General features: G+C 40.3%; 1 protein-coding gene across 1 annotated transcript in view; it reads left to right on the top strand.

The window, feature by feature from the left end:
• LOC122811661 (unconventional myosin-Ib-like) overlaps window positions 1-16848 on the top strand; it is a 1027360-nt gene that overhangs the window by 857981 nt on the left and 152531 nt on the right. Inside the window, exon 23 of the mRNA XM_044083653.1 lies at window positions 4167-4241. Within this exon, the coding sequence (XP_043939588.1) occupies window positions 4167-4241 (75 nt within the window). The remainder of the gene's footprint in view (window positions 1-4166; window positions 4242-16848) is intronic.

Genomic DNA, 16848 nt, shown 5'->3' with positions numbered 1-16848 from the left:
ATATATATATATATATATATATATATATATATATATATATATATATATATATACATACATTTTTTAACCAGGGAATGAGTTATGGAGAAATAGTAAGTGAATTGGTCGTTAGTTGTTAGTTATAGCTTTGGAGAGAGGGAGTAATAAGGAGAGGATTATGGGAGTCTGGTATTAAGGGATCAAGGACGTGTAAGGTTTTTAAGATAGTAGCGTTTTAGTGAGGGTTTAAAAGCATTAAGGGAATCTAACAAGTAATAGATGTTGGCAGAGTATCCCATAATTTAGCTGTGGAATAGGAGTATAGGCTTTGTCTTGCTATTTTATTTGGTTTTGATATGATCAGAAGTTGTATATTTGTGGACCATAGATTTCTAGAGGGGGTATAAGTTTGAAAGGTTGACAGTAGAGCAGGACATTTCTCTGGGTTATATAATAGCTTGTGAGACAGAGTTAGGGGGTTGTAACTGAGGCATTGGGAGAATTCATACCCATTAAGCATTTTGATAGCTTGGCAGTGATGGGTATGGTGTTGCAAACTGGAGGCAAATTTAGCAATTTTGTAATAGCAGCATTGTAATTTATTAAAGAGGGAGGAGTGAAGGTTTGTGAAGTCAGGAGTACTGTAAACGAGGAAGAGAAGTAGTATAGACTTGGCCAGCTTGGTTTTTTTGAGTCCATCCATATACTTTTGATGCCTGTAGAGTTTACCTAGTGAGTTATTTTTATAGTGTTAAGAATGCGTTGCTCATAGGAGAGTTTATCATCAATTGTTATACCAAGTAGTTCTGCAGAATGAACAACCTAAATTTCCATTTTATCTTGGGAGTAAATTTTAAAGTATTGTGGGGTTGATTTGGTGGAGAAAATAAGTATTTTTTTTTTGGCATTTAGAAGTAATTGGGAGTCATTAAGCCAGGTTTCTATGGATTCAAATGCTTTTTGGATTATTTTTAGGAGGTATGGAAAGTTTTTGGAGGAGGTTAGGATTAGTAATCTGCATATTGGACAAGTGTGGTTTATGGGGACACTAGTTGTAAATTGTTTATGAAAATATTAAACAGCAGGAGTCCAAGGATGGACCCTTGGGGTACTCCTATTTTATTTAACAGATAGGTAGATTGTTTGCTCTACAATTTCACTGATTGTTGTCTGTTGTGTAAGTAGTTAGCAAACCAGGACAGTGTATGTAGGGAGGAGCCTATTTATGACAGTTGTTGAAATACTTTGGTATGTGACACTGTATCAATTGCCTTGGATAAGTCCAGTAGGACTACTGAGTTATTAGACCTGCATCTAAAGCCTTGTTCACGGTATCTGTGAAGGAGAGGAGGGTAGTGGTGGTGCTATGGAATGGGCGAAAACCATGCTGTGTTGCGGCAAGGAGGTTGTTGTTTATGAGGTGGTTGAGTAGTTGACTATATATACACATTTCTAATATTTGGAGAGAGGGGAAAGAATAGAGATCACCGATACCACAGTTTAAAATTATAAGCAAAAATACCACTCTGCCAGTTGAAAGAAGCAGCAAAATAAACTTCTGTAAACACAGAACATATTTATTTAAAACCAATCTCTAGCTCTTCGGCCACAGCCTTCTCGGAGTACAAAAATACAAAAGAACACACCCCTTATATATAAGACTTACATCAATTACTTAATTTAAATGTGTGTTCTGTGTTTATAGAAATTTATTTTGCTGCTTCTTTAAAGAATAGAGATCAGTCTTTAGTTAATGCGGTCATTTGTATTACCGACTTTATGGAATGGAGTTATAATGGAATTTTTCCACAGATTTGTGGGATGGCTCCTTCAGAGATGGATTGGTTTATTAGAATTCTGATGGGTATGCTATTGCATCAGCAGGGATTTTCAAGTGTTCTGGGGGAGGTTGTCAGCAGGTAGGGAACAGGGTTTCGTTTTTTTTTAAGTTTTAGAATTAGAGAGGTGGGAACAGATTTTAGGGAGAAACTATGGGTTTCTGGTATTGTTTTAGAGGTAGTTTCCTGGGATACAAGATGATTGGAAGAAGTTTGTATGGTTGGTTGCCCGATGTTTGTATTATTGGTGGTGTATGGATCTGAGTTTGTAGGGGATTCAGGAATGAGTTTAAGGATGGTATCAATAAAGTGGGAGTTGAAAGTGTGGGCTGTATGTTGCGGCATTATGTCAGGGGATGGAGATGGATTTTGAGTGGTTCCAGGATTGCGGAGAGAGGATAAAGATTTCCAAAAATTCTTGGGGTTGTTCTTATGGGTGGATAGTTGTTTTGAGAAATATTTTTTTTTTCATTGATGAATATTTTTTTGGCTTGGTTCCTGAGTTGTTTAAAGTTAGATTCATTTGTCAGTGTCTTGTTACTCCGCCAGACTTTCCAGGCTCTATCCCTAGATAAAAGAAGTAGTTTTATAGGTGAGCACTAGCGCAGCCAGGCAAACAGAGCAGGCTGACCCTGATTTTACAGCTGTAGGTACCTTGACTTACTTGCTTGTTTTGTATACTTTTCCTTATCAAAATAAAATAAACCACTTTTACCAATGAATGTGTAGGATTTAGAAAGACCAGAATTTATAAGAGAAAGAGTTTAGTAAGAGTAGAAAAGCAGGCAGGGCTTTCAAATAATTAAACAGCATACAAAAGGAGACTGCTTTTAGAAAGCACAGGGGGGGCAGATAAAGTCCACACTGGAGTGCTTTAATTAAAAAATAAAATTAAACATGGGCTAGCAATTAACAATTTTGTCCAGAGGATAAAACATACTTTCTGTATCTGTTAAAAATAACACCAATTCCAAGGCTGCCTGGTTTAGTTAAACAGCATCGCAGGCCAGTAGTTTGAGCTTGGGGCGATCCAGGGAAAAGTAATTTAAGAGAGAATGTCTGTGTCTTTTGAAAATAACACCGATCCCAAGGTTGCCCGTTTCAGTTAAAGAGCGCTGCAGGCCAGTAGTTCGAGCTTGGGGGTTAACTAATTAAAACTCTTAACATTTTTATTTATTGTGCTAACTGGGTTGAGGTCCATTTTTCACTGGAGGTCCAGGAACATTGTCTGGTTTATGGACTTGCTGAGTCACATATTACAAAACTGGAGACAGAAGGAATCAAGTCCATCACAACAGGATAAAGCTTGTTAGCAGACAGCCTTAACTCTCTGTGCTGAACTGCCAGGCATATACAGTAATGTCATGTTACTTGCAAGCAACAGGCATAGTATCTGTTTATTTGTTAACTGATATATTTCTCGAAGACCATTGAATAGGGACCAGATCATCAAATGGAACTTTCAATATTTTTGTGTTATTATATGCCCTGAGGTTTGCTAGCCTCCATATTAGTTATAACAGAGGAGGAGGTGCAGGGCTTATCTCTGCTTGGCAGGCATGAGTGAAATGTCCATTCATTTGGTATGCCCAACCTATTGGTTTTTGAGGAATTGGTTTTAGATTTAATAAGCACTATCCATCATTAGTACATATTGCATGCACCTAATGTGGTTTAGATAACTTACTAATTTTGTTTAAAAGAAAACAATATATATATATATATATATATATATATATATATATATAGATATAGATATATATAGATATAGATATATATATATATATATATATAGAGTCCTAGAAGAAGGAATGGTAGATTTTTAGTATCATTAAGAAGTCTGAAAATCTACTCCTTCATTATGTAAAACAATTCATCCATATTGAATACGCATGGTATATAAGACAGCAGATTTCTTATTGTGAGCAGCAGTATTGCTTGATACTAGAGTTCAGTGTGTCATCATTTTGACAGAAATATTTATAATAATAACATCTCACTTTACTTGTTAATTGAAACGCAAGTAATTTTGTTGCAGTTTGTTTCATCCAAGAATGTAAAACATTTTCCTGAAAGGACAGTTAAATAATAGTTGTTTTATCTCACTTGAGGGTTTGTTAATTCCCTAACCCAACCGTTGTTATGGATTGTCACTCATGTAGTCATTGGACTTATTTATTTATATATACTTGTGTTGTTTTTGGTGGTGGTAGTGGTGAGATGTTTACGTTCCTACAAGGATTCCAGTTATAAATCATAAACCATATAAAAGCTGCTTGACTGGTTTGGTTAAAGTGGTTAAAAATTTAGTTTTCACAATATTTCACATGATGGTCTGTTTGTTGCTAGGTCCGCAAGGAATACAGAAAGTACTTCAGAACAGATGCTACCAGAATAATTTGCAACTTCATCTACCTGAAAATAGTAAGTGATTTACATTGTTTAAACAGTTCTTAACTTTTGCTAGCAGGTGCTCATCAAAGTGTTTCTTTAACAAAGCCTGTATTATTACTACCATAAACAATGAGTTAATGGTAAACATCACATGACAACACCACAGAAGACAGCAGTAAAGGAATGGATATTACACTGTATTAAAGCTGAAGCAACACAGATCCAAAACTTTGATAGATATAAGGTTAATGCAAACAGTTTACTCAAAGACTATCACGATTCTCTCACTGTGTTTATGAATTTTGTTAATATTTATAAAAATGATACATATCTTTAATAAGAAGGTTCACAGCAGCCTACAATTTGGTAGACATTGATCCAGCTAAGACATTGTAACATGAAAACATTCCAACATTGCAGACGTTCTGGGGTGTCTTCCACATAAGAAGTCACATAAATTTATTTTCTTAGATAACATAAGTATCCAGCATGGGTGCAATGTATGGTCTTACAAGTGAGGATGCATGAAGCATGCAGAGCTTGGCTAGTTTTTTTTTTCCAGTGGCAACCCCAAGAGGTAGCGTGTGTAGCAAGGAATATCTCAGTGACCTGCAGAACCTGAACTTCTAGTGTGAAATTATTCAGGTCAGTAGCAGACTACCATAAGGGGAAAACTGTGGGCCAAAGATGAAAGGTATGCATTAGGACACATTTATAGATTGGTACCATGTGCAGAGAATCAAGATAGCAGCCCCTTTCAAAAAGCTATATTCTGGGGTCTAGCATTCCTTATAGACAAAAAAAAATGATACTTTCTTAACCTTCTGAAAAGCAAAATAAAGGAGTGCACAGAACTTGACATTTCATTACCTTCCATTTTACTCAAGAAACTTATTATGCTGCCTGTTATGTCTGTGATATCCCACTTTACCAAAATCAAATCATCAGAGGCCTTCTCAGGCATGTAATGAGTAGACCCAAATGAGCATCAAGAGAAAATGGGGGAGGGACTCCATCACATAATGGGGATCTTGCCCATCATGTAATAGGACCTCATATACTACCAGAAGGAGTTCTTCCCAAGCCACCATGTGACAAATGCTGGTAGGAGCATAACACTGTCTGATTATCCATTGACTGTGTTAGTTCAGAAAAATGTCATATACCTATGCCCTCCCGTTCTCTGCCTTTCCATGCCCTTAAACCATGGACAGCCTCAAACTGGAAGTGCTGATTCCCATATTTTTTGGGAGAAAATATTTAGAGAGTATCACTTGCTAAGATGACTAGGGAACAATATGACCTAACCTAACGCCCCAATGAGTCTAATGGTGTAACACCTTTCCCCTGCATTGCTACTCATGCTGCAAGGTCTCCATTGTGACATTGTAACACCTTTCCCCTGCATTACTGCTCATGCTGCAAGGTCTCCATTGTGACAGTGTAACACCTTTCCCCTGCATTACTGCTCATGCTGCAAGATCTCCATTGTGACAGTGTAACACCTTTCCCCTGCATTACTGCTCATGCTGCAAGGTCTCCATTGTGACAGTGTAACACCTTTCCCCTGCATTACTGCTCATGCTGCAAGATCTCCATTGTGACAGTGTAACACCTTTCCCCTGCATTACTGCTCATGCTGCAAGGTCTCCATTGTGATGGTGTAACACCTTTCCCCTGCATTACTGCTCATGCTGCAAGGACTCCATTGTGACAGTGTAATACCTTTCCCCTGCATTACTGCTCATGCTGCAAGGACTCCATTGTGACAGTGTAACACCTTTCCCCTGCATTACTGCTCATGCTGAAAGGTCTCCATTGTGATGGTCTAACACCTTTCCCCTGCATTACTACTCATGCTGCAAGGTCTGCATTGTGACGGTGTAACACCTTTCCCCTGCATTACTACTCATGTGGCAAGGTCTCCATTGTGATGGTGTAACACCTTTCCCCTGCATTACTGCTCCTGCGACAAGGTCTTCATTGTGACAGTGTAACACCTTTCCCTTGCAGTACTGCTTATGCTGCAAGGTCTCCATTGTAACGGCGTAACACCTTTCCCCTGCATTACTGCTCATGCTGCAAGGACTCCATTGTGATGGTGTAACAGCTTTCCCTTGCATTACTGCTCATGCTGCAAGGTCTTCATTGTGACAGTGTAACACCTTTCCCCTGCATTACTGCTCCTGTAGAAAGGTATCTATTGTGACAATGTAACACCTTTCCCCTGCATTACTGCTCATGCTGAAAGGTCTCCATTGTGACAGTGTAACACCTTTCCCCTGTATTACTGCTTATGTTGCAAGGTCTCCATTGTGATGATGTAACACTTTCCCCCTGCATTACTGTTCCTGCTGAAAGATCTCCATTGTGACATTGTAACACCTTCCCCCTGCATTACTGCTCATGCTCAAAGGTCTCCATTGTGACAGTGTAACACCTTTCCTGTGCATTGCTGCTCATGCTGCAAGGTCTTCATTGTGATGGTGTAAGACTTTTCCCCTGCATTACTGCTACTGCAGAAAGGTCCATTGTGACACTGTAATACCTTTCCCCTGCATTACTGCTCATGCTGAAATGTCTCCATTGTGATAGTGTAACACCTTTCCCCTGCATTACTGCTCATACTGAAAGGTCTCCATTGTGATGGTATAACACCTTTCCCCTGCATTACTGCGCCTGCTGAAAGGTCTCCATTGTGACGATGTAATACTTTCCCCTGCATTACTGCTCCTGCTGAAAGGTCTCCATTGTGATGGTGTAACACCTTTCTCCTGCATTACTGCTCCTGCAGAAAGGTCTCCATTGTGATGGTGTAACACCTTTCCCCTGCATTACTGCTCCTGCAGAAAGGTCTCCATTGTGATGGTGTATCACCTTTCCCCTGCATTACTGCTGCTGCTGAAAGGTCTCCATTGTGATGGTGTAACATCTTTTCCCTGCATTACTGCTCGTGCTGAAAGGCCTCCATTGTGACAGTGTAACACCTTTCCCCTGCATTACTGCTCATGCTGGAAGGTCTCCATTGTGATGGTGTAACACCTTTTCCCTGAATTACTGCTCATGCTGAAAGGCCTCCATTGTGACAGAGTAACACCTTTCCCCTGCATTACTGCTCATGCTGGAAGGTCTCCATTGTGATGGTGTAACACCTTTTCCCTGCATTACTGCTCGTGCTGCAAGGTGTCCATTGTGTCACCTGAACAGCTGCTGTAGCACGTGCGCAGACATGTAGATTACCCAATATGGTATACCAAAGCCTACTTGAGATGCAGGATATGTGTTGGTAGAAAGAGGTATCCTCCTCCCTTTAGCCTGCCATGTAAACTGACCCAACAGCTGAGCAATTTTTGAGTGACTTATTAGTTGAGGACACTGAGATATAGAGGAATATAAATAGCAAAAATGAAGAAGCAAACATTTTTGCAGTGCAGTTTCTTTATAGGAGAGATTACCCCAGTTTCTTCCAGGCTTGGATCGTGATGAGTCTGATGTTATTAACTATGGTAAGTTGGTTACAGTGTAAGTACACCCAAACTTTGGGAGGGGACTTTTGCCAGGAGTAAGGGAAATTTACAGATTGTACTTGTAACTCTATATGAGCTTGATTAGCCAGAATAGCTTTGTTTTACTAACGTTAACCTTAAGTCCGTCTATATCCATAAAAATAGAAGACATATTTGCAATCACAGGAATGCCTTGGTTGGGATTACTTCTTAAGATAAGACAGTAATCTGCAAAAAGCTGAGTTTGCCTAGCATGAGTCTGGCTTGGATAAGTTTCCTAGGTAAAATAAAAATAAGCAATTTGAGTGCAATCTGACTGGTCAGTGTTTTGGCATATACTTTTAAGTGTCCATTAATGAGGGACAGAGTTCTGTAACTGTATACCTTTGAAGAATCTTTACACAGTTTAAGGAAGAGTAATTAACTGGACCCATTGATTGCTATGAATGTCAGGGGGCTCTTATAGTTGGAAGTAGAGGATCTGCTGAGGCATGACAGGGTTCTCTACATCCATTATGGTGGGGTGATTTGCCTTTTGGGTACTTCCTGGGGGTGCTTTGCACCTCATCCTCAGTAATTGTGACACAAAAAGTCTTGCCGCATCTGGGCACCTTGCAGTGTAATGTGATTATCACTAATCTGTGGGCAGAGGTGGCCAGATGTGTGTCACATTACAGAGATGCATAACATTTAACAAATTCCTCTTTTATCATAGCATCATAGGAGATTACTAGGCTATTGACTCAGTGGTCATTTTAAGCCTAGCTGTTTCATTACAATGCATTGCTATAGAAATGTAAGTTAATACCCAAGATTGCATTTAGTAATGACTGCCCATGTCCAGGAGGGTTGTGGGCACTATTCCTGGTAAGAATTTATGGTGCCCCATCCTCTTCTCTAGGTTCCTTTTGGACAGTGTCATAGAAGTGCTCTGTTTCACATGAATAGGTAGCCTATTCCAAAGATGTGACAGTTGCTGGGAGATAAATCTGTCCTTCCACTATGTCCTATGTAATTCGCAGACCATATTTAGGTCCCTGGAATGGGTGTCCCTAGTTCCATTTGATTTACATATATTCAGCAAGTTCATTAGGATTGGGTCTGACATTGCTCTGCAAGCCAGGCATAAGTCTCCCCTAAGAAACCTATATGATACAGAGTAAAGTCACAGGGACTTTAGTCTGTCTGTGTACAGCATATGCTGGTGTCCTTTGATCTTCTTTGTTAGAAACCTCTGAGGTCTCTCCAGTTGCTTTGAACAGCACATGCCGAATAGGGCATTATACTCAATTATGGGCCAGATTAGTGCTGAGTATAGAGGGGTTATAATCTCTTTTACTCTCGAGACGATGCCTTTACTAATTAAGTGTGCTACAAGAAAGTCTTCCTTATTACAGTCGACACATGGTAGTCAAAGCTAAGGTCGTGGTCAACTTGTAAACCCAAGTCCATTGCCACATTGTGGGTACTTATGGTATTGTTGTTGATCTGATAGTGTGAAGGGACATTGTTTGTGCTGAAGGGAATGATAATGCATTTCTTTGCATTCGTTTTGAGACTGTGACTAAGACATCAGTCATTGATTTGTGTAAGACCCTCCTGGTGTATACTGACATCATTTGGGGACTCAGTAATTGTAACCAGTTTGCAGTCATCTGCAAACATGGTCAGCCACAACCCCTTAGTTTTGACCTGAACTTCTGAGAAGTATATACCAAACAGTAGGGGGCCTAGCACTGACCCCTGTGGCACCCCCACTGGTAACAGGTCTGCTGGTTGATGTGGAGTCACCCACTTTGGTAGTGTGCGTCTGGTTTGTGAGCCAATTTGCAGCCCATCTTACACTGAAGGGGTTTACATTCAGTTTGCTAAGTTTATCATTAATGCTTGAGTATGGGATTGTGTCAAAAGCCTTTGCCAAGTCGAGGTATGCTGTGAGCACAGATTTGCCCTCATCAATGGCCCTGGTTAAATTTTTGAAAAATATCCACAAGATTTAACAGGCAGGAACTGCCCTTGATTAAGCTGAATTGGGTAGGATCCAGGTTTTGGAGGTCGCCTATATCTTTATTTATGAGGTCCATGATGATACATTCCATGGCCTTACAGATGAGGCTGGTCAGGCTTATGGGTCTGTAATTCCCCAGTTTTTATGCAAGGCCACCTTTGTGGAGGGGAATAACTGTTGCAGTTCCCCATTCCACAGGAACAAGGCCTGTGGTTCGACTATGATTGAAAAGGGTACTTAATGGTGATGCTAGTTCATGTTTTAGCCTGTTTAGAAGACAGCCTGGGATGCCATCTGGTCCCATAAAGGCTGTGTTTTTTTGCCTTGGACAAAGCTTTGATGACCTGTTCTTCAGATATGTAGGGTGGGAGGGAGAGTTTGGGGCAAGGTATCGATTTGGAGGGGATAGGGTGAAATTTTCACTAAACCTATATCTGTGGGGTCAGTGTATGTGATACTGTTGGTCACTAGTTCTGCACATGCTTGGGTCCTACCTTTTAGGCTATGTATGTAGCTGTAAAAGGCCTTATGGTTATACTTGGCTGTACTAGCTAAGTGTTTTCAAAGAGGTCCTTTAGAGGATTTTACAAGTTGTCTTATTTGTCTGTTGAGGCTGAGGAGGGTGATTTTCCATTGTTGGGGTCTTGCTTTTGTTTTCATGGACAGCAACCTTTTGCATTTATTGTAAAGTTTGTTGATGCTGGATGTCCACCATGGCAGCTTGTTTTTACTTGGGGTTCTGGCTTTCATTCTTTCTGGTACAGCCGAGTGTATACACTTATGTAAGTGATTGTACAGGGCTTTAGTATAAGCTTTGGTGTATTTACCACTTCCAGCTGGAGGTGGGGCTCAGAATGCATTTATACCTTCACTTAGAAGGGTATAAGTTGCCTTGGTGAAGTTGTTTAGTCTGATTTCACCCTTTGTGAGTTCTGGTGTTAGTGTCAGCTTGAAGGTGACTGATTTGTGGTCAGATCTAACCAATGAGGGTCCAACAGTTGCGGTAGTACATCTGTTTGACATGTTAGTGGGGACCAGATCTAGTATACTTGTTCCTCTTGTTGGGGTATGAACAATTTGTTCCAGGGAATTTGAGTTAACAAAGTCAAGGAACTTTTGCACTAGTGGGTTCAGTCTAGAGTAGGTTTCCCAGTTGATGGTGGGATAACAGAAATACCCCATAACTAGAGTGTTCGCTAATATTTGGATTGTCTCCAGTTTAGTCAAGTAGGCTTCGTGCACGTCATGACTCATGGAGGGGCATCTATAACTGGCTATGACTCGAATGGGGGTCTTACCCACCATAACCTGAACTTGGAGTAACTTCATGGAGTTGTCCTGTCTAACTAGATGGGAGGGAAACACTTCTTCCTTTGATTCTCATATGTTCATTTGTGGTCTGAAGGTGTGGAAGGCATTGTAGCCTTGCAAGGCCAGGGTACTCTCTGAGGCCTTGAACCAGGTTTCTGTGACTGCACAGACATCTGCATCTTACTGTGAAAGAAGTGCTTCCAGGGTGTGCAGTTCTTGGTTTAAGCTCCTCGTTTATAGCAGCATGACCCTTATTTTTTTATGATTGGCAAATTTCACACTGGTAAGTTTGTTTTCGAGTTGTCACGGGGGGGGGGGGTCAGGAAAGATCAAGGAGGAGCTCACTGGATGGTTAGTTCTGCCTTTTTTTCAAATGCAGGGCTCAAATACCAGAAACTGTAAACTTGGAAAAAAAAAACTTTAAAAGGGTTCAAAAGGACCAATGAGAATGCTTATTCCATGCCCTAGACCAACCACCAGAGGCCAGACAGGTTCCAATCAACATAATCCTCTGGTTGGGAGGGTGGCCTAATGGTTAAAGTGTTTGTCTTACAAACACAAGGTGCAGGGTTTGAGTCTCACAAGGGATAATTGGCTAGGCTTAAAATGGCTCGCAAGGGCAGTTAGCTTAGTACTAATCTATACACTCTATACACTATACACTAGAGTGCAGAAAGGCTCCTTCCAGTCCAAGATGGCCTGAAAAACATGCTTAGAACAAACAGACACTACAAACAGGCTCAGACGCAACAAACCTCTATCTGGACAATGCTACAGCTACTAGTTTCAGTGGGAACCACTAGAAAATGTTCAACACAGCAGCAAAATAGCAGTAAGACACTAAAAATGTTTAAAACAGTAGAAAATCAGCAAGGAGACTCTAAAGAAAGTTTTAAACAGCTAACAAATCAGTTATTATAACACTGCTTGGTGGGAAAATCAGAACAAGCAGAACAGATTGCTTTGCAACAGTGAAAAACACCAGCAAATACTTAACAAACAGTGAAAAATAGCAAAAAGAACTTAGTAAACAGTGACAGCAACAATAACGTCTGATTTAAAAGGCACAGTAAGGCAGACAAACGCAGTACAACAGTGTAGATTCACACCCAGTATATAAATACTGTCCGGTTCAATTCTCAGCTAGAGCGTCTTCTGCGTGGAGACGTGTGAATGGGCGTACCTTCGTTGAAGGTTGTTCATCAGGCCTGGCAAACAGGTACGTAAAAATCAACTGCCAATCATTAGCGGACCGGAGTTCTGCTGTGGCGACCCCTAACCGGGAAAAGCCGAAAAACACAAAATTAAAGTAGACCAACAGCTGGTTGTCCCTAAATGCCTGACATACAATAGTATGGGAATAAATGTAAATTGTCTTTATCATTTAAGCCAACAGCCTCTACAGCTGACCTTGTAGCTGCCATGCCTAAATATAGCTGTGCTCTGTTCACCTTCATCAGATTGCCTTGTTCAGTTTCTGATGCTACTTCACTGAGGCTGCTGTCTTGAACTTAGAGAGCTTACATTTCTCTCATGGTGCCTGCATTAAGGATTCATATTCCTGAATAATCCTAGCTTTCCCAGCTAAAATGGAAGCTTTAGTCTATTTACGTAACTCTATAAATTCTGGTTTAAAGGATTCCCACAAAATAACTGCATGCAGGCTGTCCACCTGGATCAGCTTGACAAAGTTCTTTAAGCTACTTTTGTTTTGCTAAGGATCAAAGGGTCACTGAGAATGAGTGGCTGCATCCTCTAAGAATAAATTCTATAGGGGTGTCTGCTATCTTGAACAACAATGTTTCAATTTAGTGTCCTATTAAAAGGGCTGATGCTATATCTGCAACAGCACAGTCACCAGAACATTTCCCTGAGAGTTTGGGACAGCATTAAACTGTCATGCAATAATTATAGGTTCATGGGTGTTTACTTGGCTAATGACCACAAGGGCCTTTTTAAGCATAGCCATGCATCCTAAATCTCTGACGAGTTCTGATACCCTTGATAAGTGTAAGCATGAGCTTGGGTGATGAACCATTTACAGGTTACCTGTTTGCATCAGAGACATAGGTGCCAAACCAGGGATGAATTTTCAGTTTCCCATCCAATTGTCCAAGTTGCACTTGAAATGGACTAGTGAGGAACTCTCCTTCACATGGATGGGGAGCCTGTACCATAGATGGGGTAGTCTCTGGGATACATACCTATTTCTCCAGCAGGTCTATTTATATCACAGGCAAGTTTTAAGTCTTTAGAATGGGTAATTGGGGTGCTGTTAGTTTTTTGGATATGCAGGATGTCCATCAGAGCGGGGTCTGACAATGCCCTGTGTGCCAGGCATAGGTCTCCCCTCAAAAGCCTGTAGGAGACAGAATACAGGGATAAGGCCTTGAGGGAGTCTACATAGGACATATTACTTATGGCCTGTATTCTTTTAGTGAGGAACCTCTGTGGATGTTCCAGTTGTTGCATGTGCCTGGTTAGGTACATACCATATCAAAGGGGGCATCCTTTTTCCTCAAATTTCAATTTTGCTAAAGAAATCTGCAAAAAGTTGTAGTGCCTCCTTATTAGGACCAAGACAATCTGTCCATTTGAAGGACTCTGTAAACCATCTACTTTTCCCATCCTTTTCCTAAAGAGCTACTAATCCCTATCCCTCCTCCTCCCTTAGAGTTTTTGTTCAGGTTGCATGTGATTTCCTCTGAAAGCAATGCCTACATTTTGATTCTTTAAGCATTCATTCATAACTCTTCTCTTGCAGGAAAATGAATTCCTTAATGTTAATAGAGTAACAATTAGCCATCCTATACACAAAAATCTAGTCATAACTATGACAGAAAAAAAGAAAAAACAAAATAGAGTACCTTTATGCGGGACTTGATGCCACAAGCCCACAAAATGAACAGTGCCTCACTAGTTACTAAGCTAGTGCTGACATTACAGCAAAATGTTCAAAATGAAATGTGAGCTCCTGCATACGAATAGCCTGGTACTAAACACATTGCAATTAAACTGGAGAGGGGTAGCCATAAACTATTGGCCACACTACCAGGTAGTGAAAAACAGAACAGTCTAGTTCTCCCTTTCTCTATTTTTAATTGTCTATTATTGTAACAGGATTGGTCCAACCTCTTTATCGCTTTAGCAAAAAAATATTTTACTGCTGAATGGTTGATGTCATTGGTTGCTTTTTGGTGGATGAGGAAGGATCTTCTAAATCTATGCCGTCCTTCAGGTGTCCTTGTTTGGCTCATATCAGTTGGTTATGGGTACCTCAGAGGTGAACATCAGCTATGGAGGAAGCTTCTAGAGAGGGAGCTTCTACTCAGTGTTGATAGAGTGGTTGAGATGGGTTGTGTATAATTCAGTGCTTTGCATTCCTTTGTTCAGTTACTATCTCTGACTGCTTGAAATTGAGGGAAGGTCTCTATGTACTATTTTTTGGATGCAGCTTAGTTTCATTTCACATATCGTTCACTAGAAAGTTTCCTTGGAGAAACTGCATTGTTGCTTCAGGGAAGAGATTGCAGGAGATCTACTATTTAATGTTACTTGCAAATCCACCTAATCTGCTGTAGAAGCATTTGGTGGATACACCATTCCTGTTGTATTGTGCTCAGACTTCTGCAAATGCCCTACTCTGCCTCACGATTAATCCGAAAATATTGAAACATTCTGACCTTGCATCCTTCTAGGAGAAGGGGCTTTCCCTGTTTCACCAAATGAAGTAGCAACTGTCTGTCATCATCAAAACATCATAATAACCTCTCATGGATCCCTCTTTATCAGGTGACTTCATTGTAATATGATGTACCCGCTCAATGCAATGGACATTGGGTAGGAGAGGTAATATTAAGAGATTTTGACAAATGTTACTCTATAAACAGAACAACATTGCCTCCCCCAGCAGCTAAAATCCTACTAGTCTAAGACTGCTGCACCATTTCCTGTTTTAAGTCTAAATGTTTAAGCTTCATCTTTGGCAGAGCTCACTGATGGTCCCAGGAGACACCAGTACAGCTCTGTATGTGGAAGATGTGGATATATAGCACCATTTCAAGGAAAGTGGTCTTAGCCAGGTCATTTCTGATAGATGCCTAGGTAGCTGTGTTTTCCTGTCAGATGGTGTTTTTTTTTTTTCAATATTGCAGCCAAAAAGCATTGTTAGGTTTTCAAGCTCAGAATCAGTATGTTGATTGCCTTGTCCTGCTGGCTGGTGCAGTGACATGACACCCACACTGTTCTGATCTTCCATCATTGTTTAAAGCATAATATTCATAAAATGCAGGAATTTTACTTATTCAGCCACCAGTTGCACACTTTAATTTAACCAAAAAACGAAAGAAGTAGAACATAATAGTTTTCTTGAGATTGTTTATTTAACATATTTATAGTGCCAGAGCTCTTAGGAGAGCTGATCATTGATCTATGCCTAGATCCCCCCAGTCATCAAAGTTTGCAAACTTCACTTGCAGAACTTGAAATTTTACTTCTAATTCCAGACTGCTTTTCATTACTTCTTTTGGATTTATTTTACATTCAATAAATGTGCTTCTATGACAGTCATATAATGTTTTTTTTTTCTTCTAGTGTTTTAATTTGCATAATATTTTGTCCTCCGTCATGTAGCTATACATATTACTTAGGATTGTGCCTATGTGTGTGTGTGTGTGTGTGTGTGTGTGTGTGTGTGTGTGTGTGTGTGTGTGTGTGTGTGTGTGTGTGTCACAGTGTAATTTATCCTAGACTACATACAATGCAAAACATTCTATGTATACTAAAGAAAACTACCATGTACAACTCCATGAAAAAATGTTGCACTCCTAAAATTTGGGAATTTCACTAATGTTAGAAGCTTGTGATTGAGAGTAGCGTCCATTGTTTGCCAGACATCTTCCAACAGTATTATACATAAAATAGTTATTAATTACTCCTCACTGTCTCCATGCTGATCCCAGTTTAGCTCCTTGCTAAGCCCAGCCAGGGATACTCACATTCTCTCTGATTGCACTGTTCTTCCATACTGCTTCACAGGAAGTAAGTATCTTATTTCAGAATAATATCTTATGCACAGGAATGATTAATATATACATTAGACTGCTTTATCCTTAGAAAAGAAATTAAAACACAGATCCCTTTCACTAATTGTAGGAGAGCTAAAGCAGGTGCTGCCACAATGATAAAGAGACAATGCTTTACTACATCTAGGAATGTGAATACACTGTATGCAGTCATCTTACGCTTCAGTGAAAGCACATTCCCTATCTCGATGATTTAAAGTGGTGGAACCCAGATTGCATTTCAGATGACCTGTGTTCAGAAAGCGATCTAAGCTTGCCTGTCCCAAGGGTAAGGCAGTTGATTTAAGCCCTGTTAGTGGTCTGCAGTAGGTTCGTTGGTGTTTACTTGGCTAATGACCACAAGGGCCTTTTTAAGCCTAGCCATGCATCCCAAATCTCTGACAAGTTCTGATAGCCTTGATAAGTGTAAGCATGGGCCTGGGAGATGAACCATTTACAGGTTACCTGTGTCCATTAGAGACATAGGTGCCAAACCAGGGATGAATTTCCATTTTTCCATCCAGTTGTCCAAGTTGCACTTAAATTGTACTAGGGAGGAACTCTGCTTCACATGGATGGGGAGCCTGTTCCACAGACGGGCTAGTCTTTGGGATACATATATACCTGTCTCTCCAGCAGGTCTATTTATATCACAGGCATGGTTCAAGTCTTTAGAATAGGTCATTCTAGTGCTGTTTTTTTGCGAATATGCAGGAGGTCCATCAGAGTAGGGTATGACAATGCCCTGT

This window comes from Protopterus annectens, chromosome 9.part0, assembly GCF_019279795.1.
Source record: "Protopterus annectens isolate FY-2018-M chromosome 9.part0, PAN1.0, whole genome shotgun sequence".
NCBI lineage: Eukaryota > Metazoa > Chordata > Ceratodontiformes > Protopteridae > Protopterus > Protopterus annectens.
The sequence above is the reverse complement of the archived record's forward strand: the minus strand, read 5'-3'. Positions and strand labels throughout refer to the sequence as shown.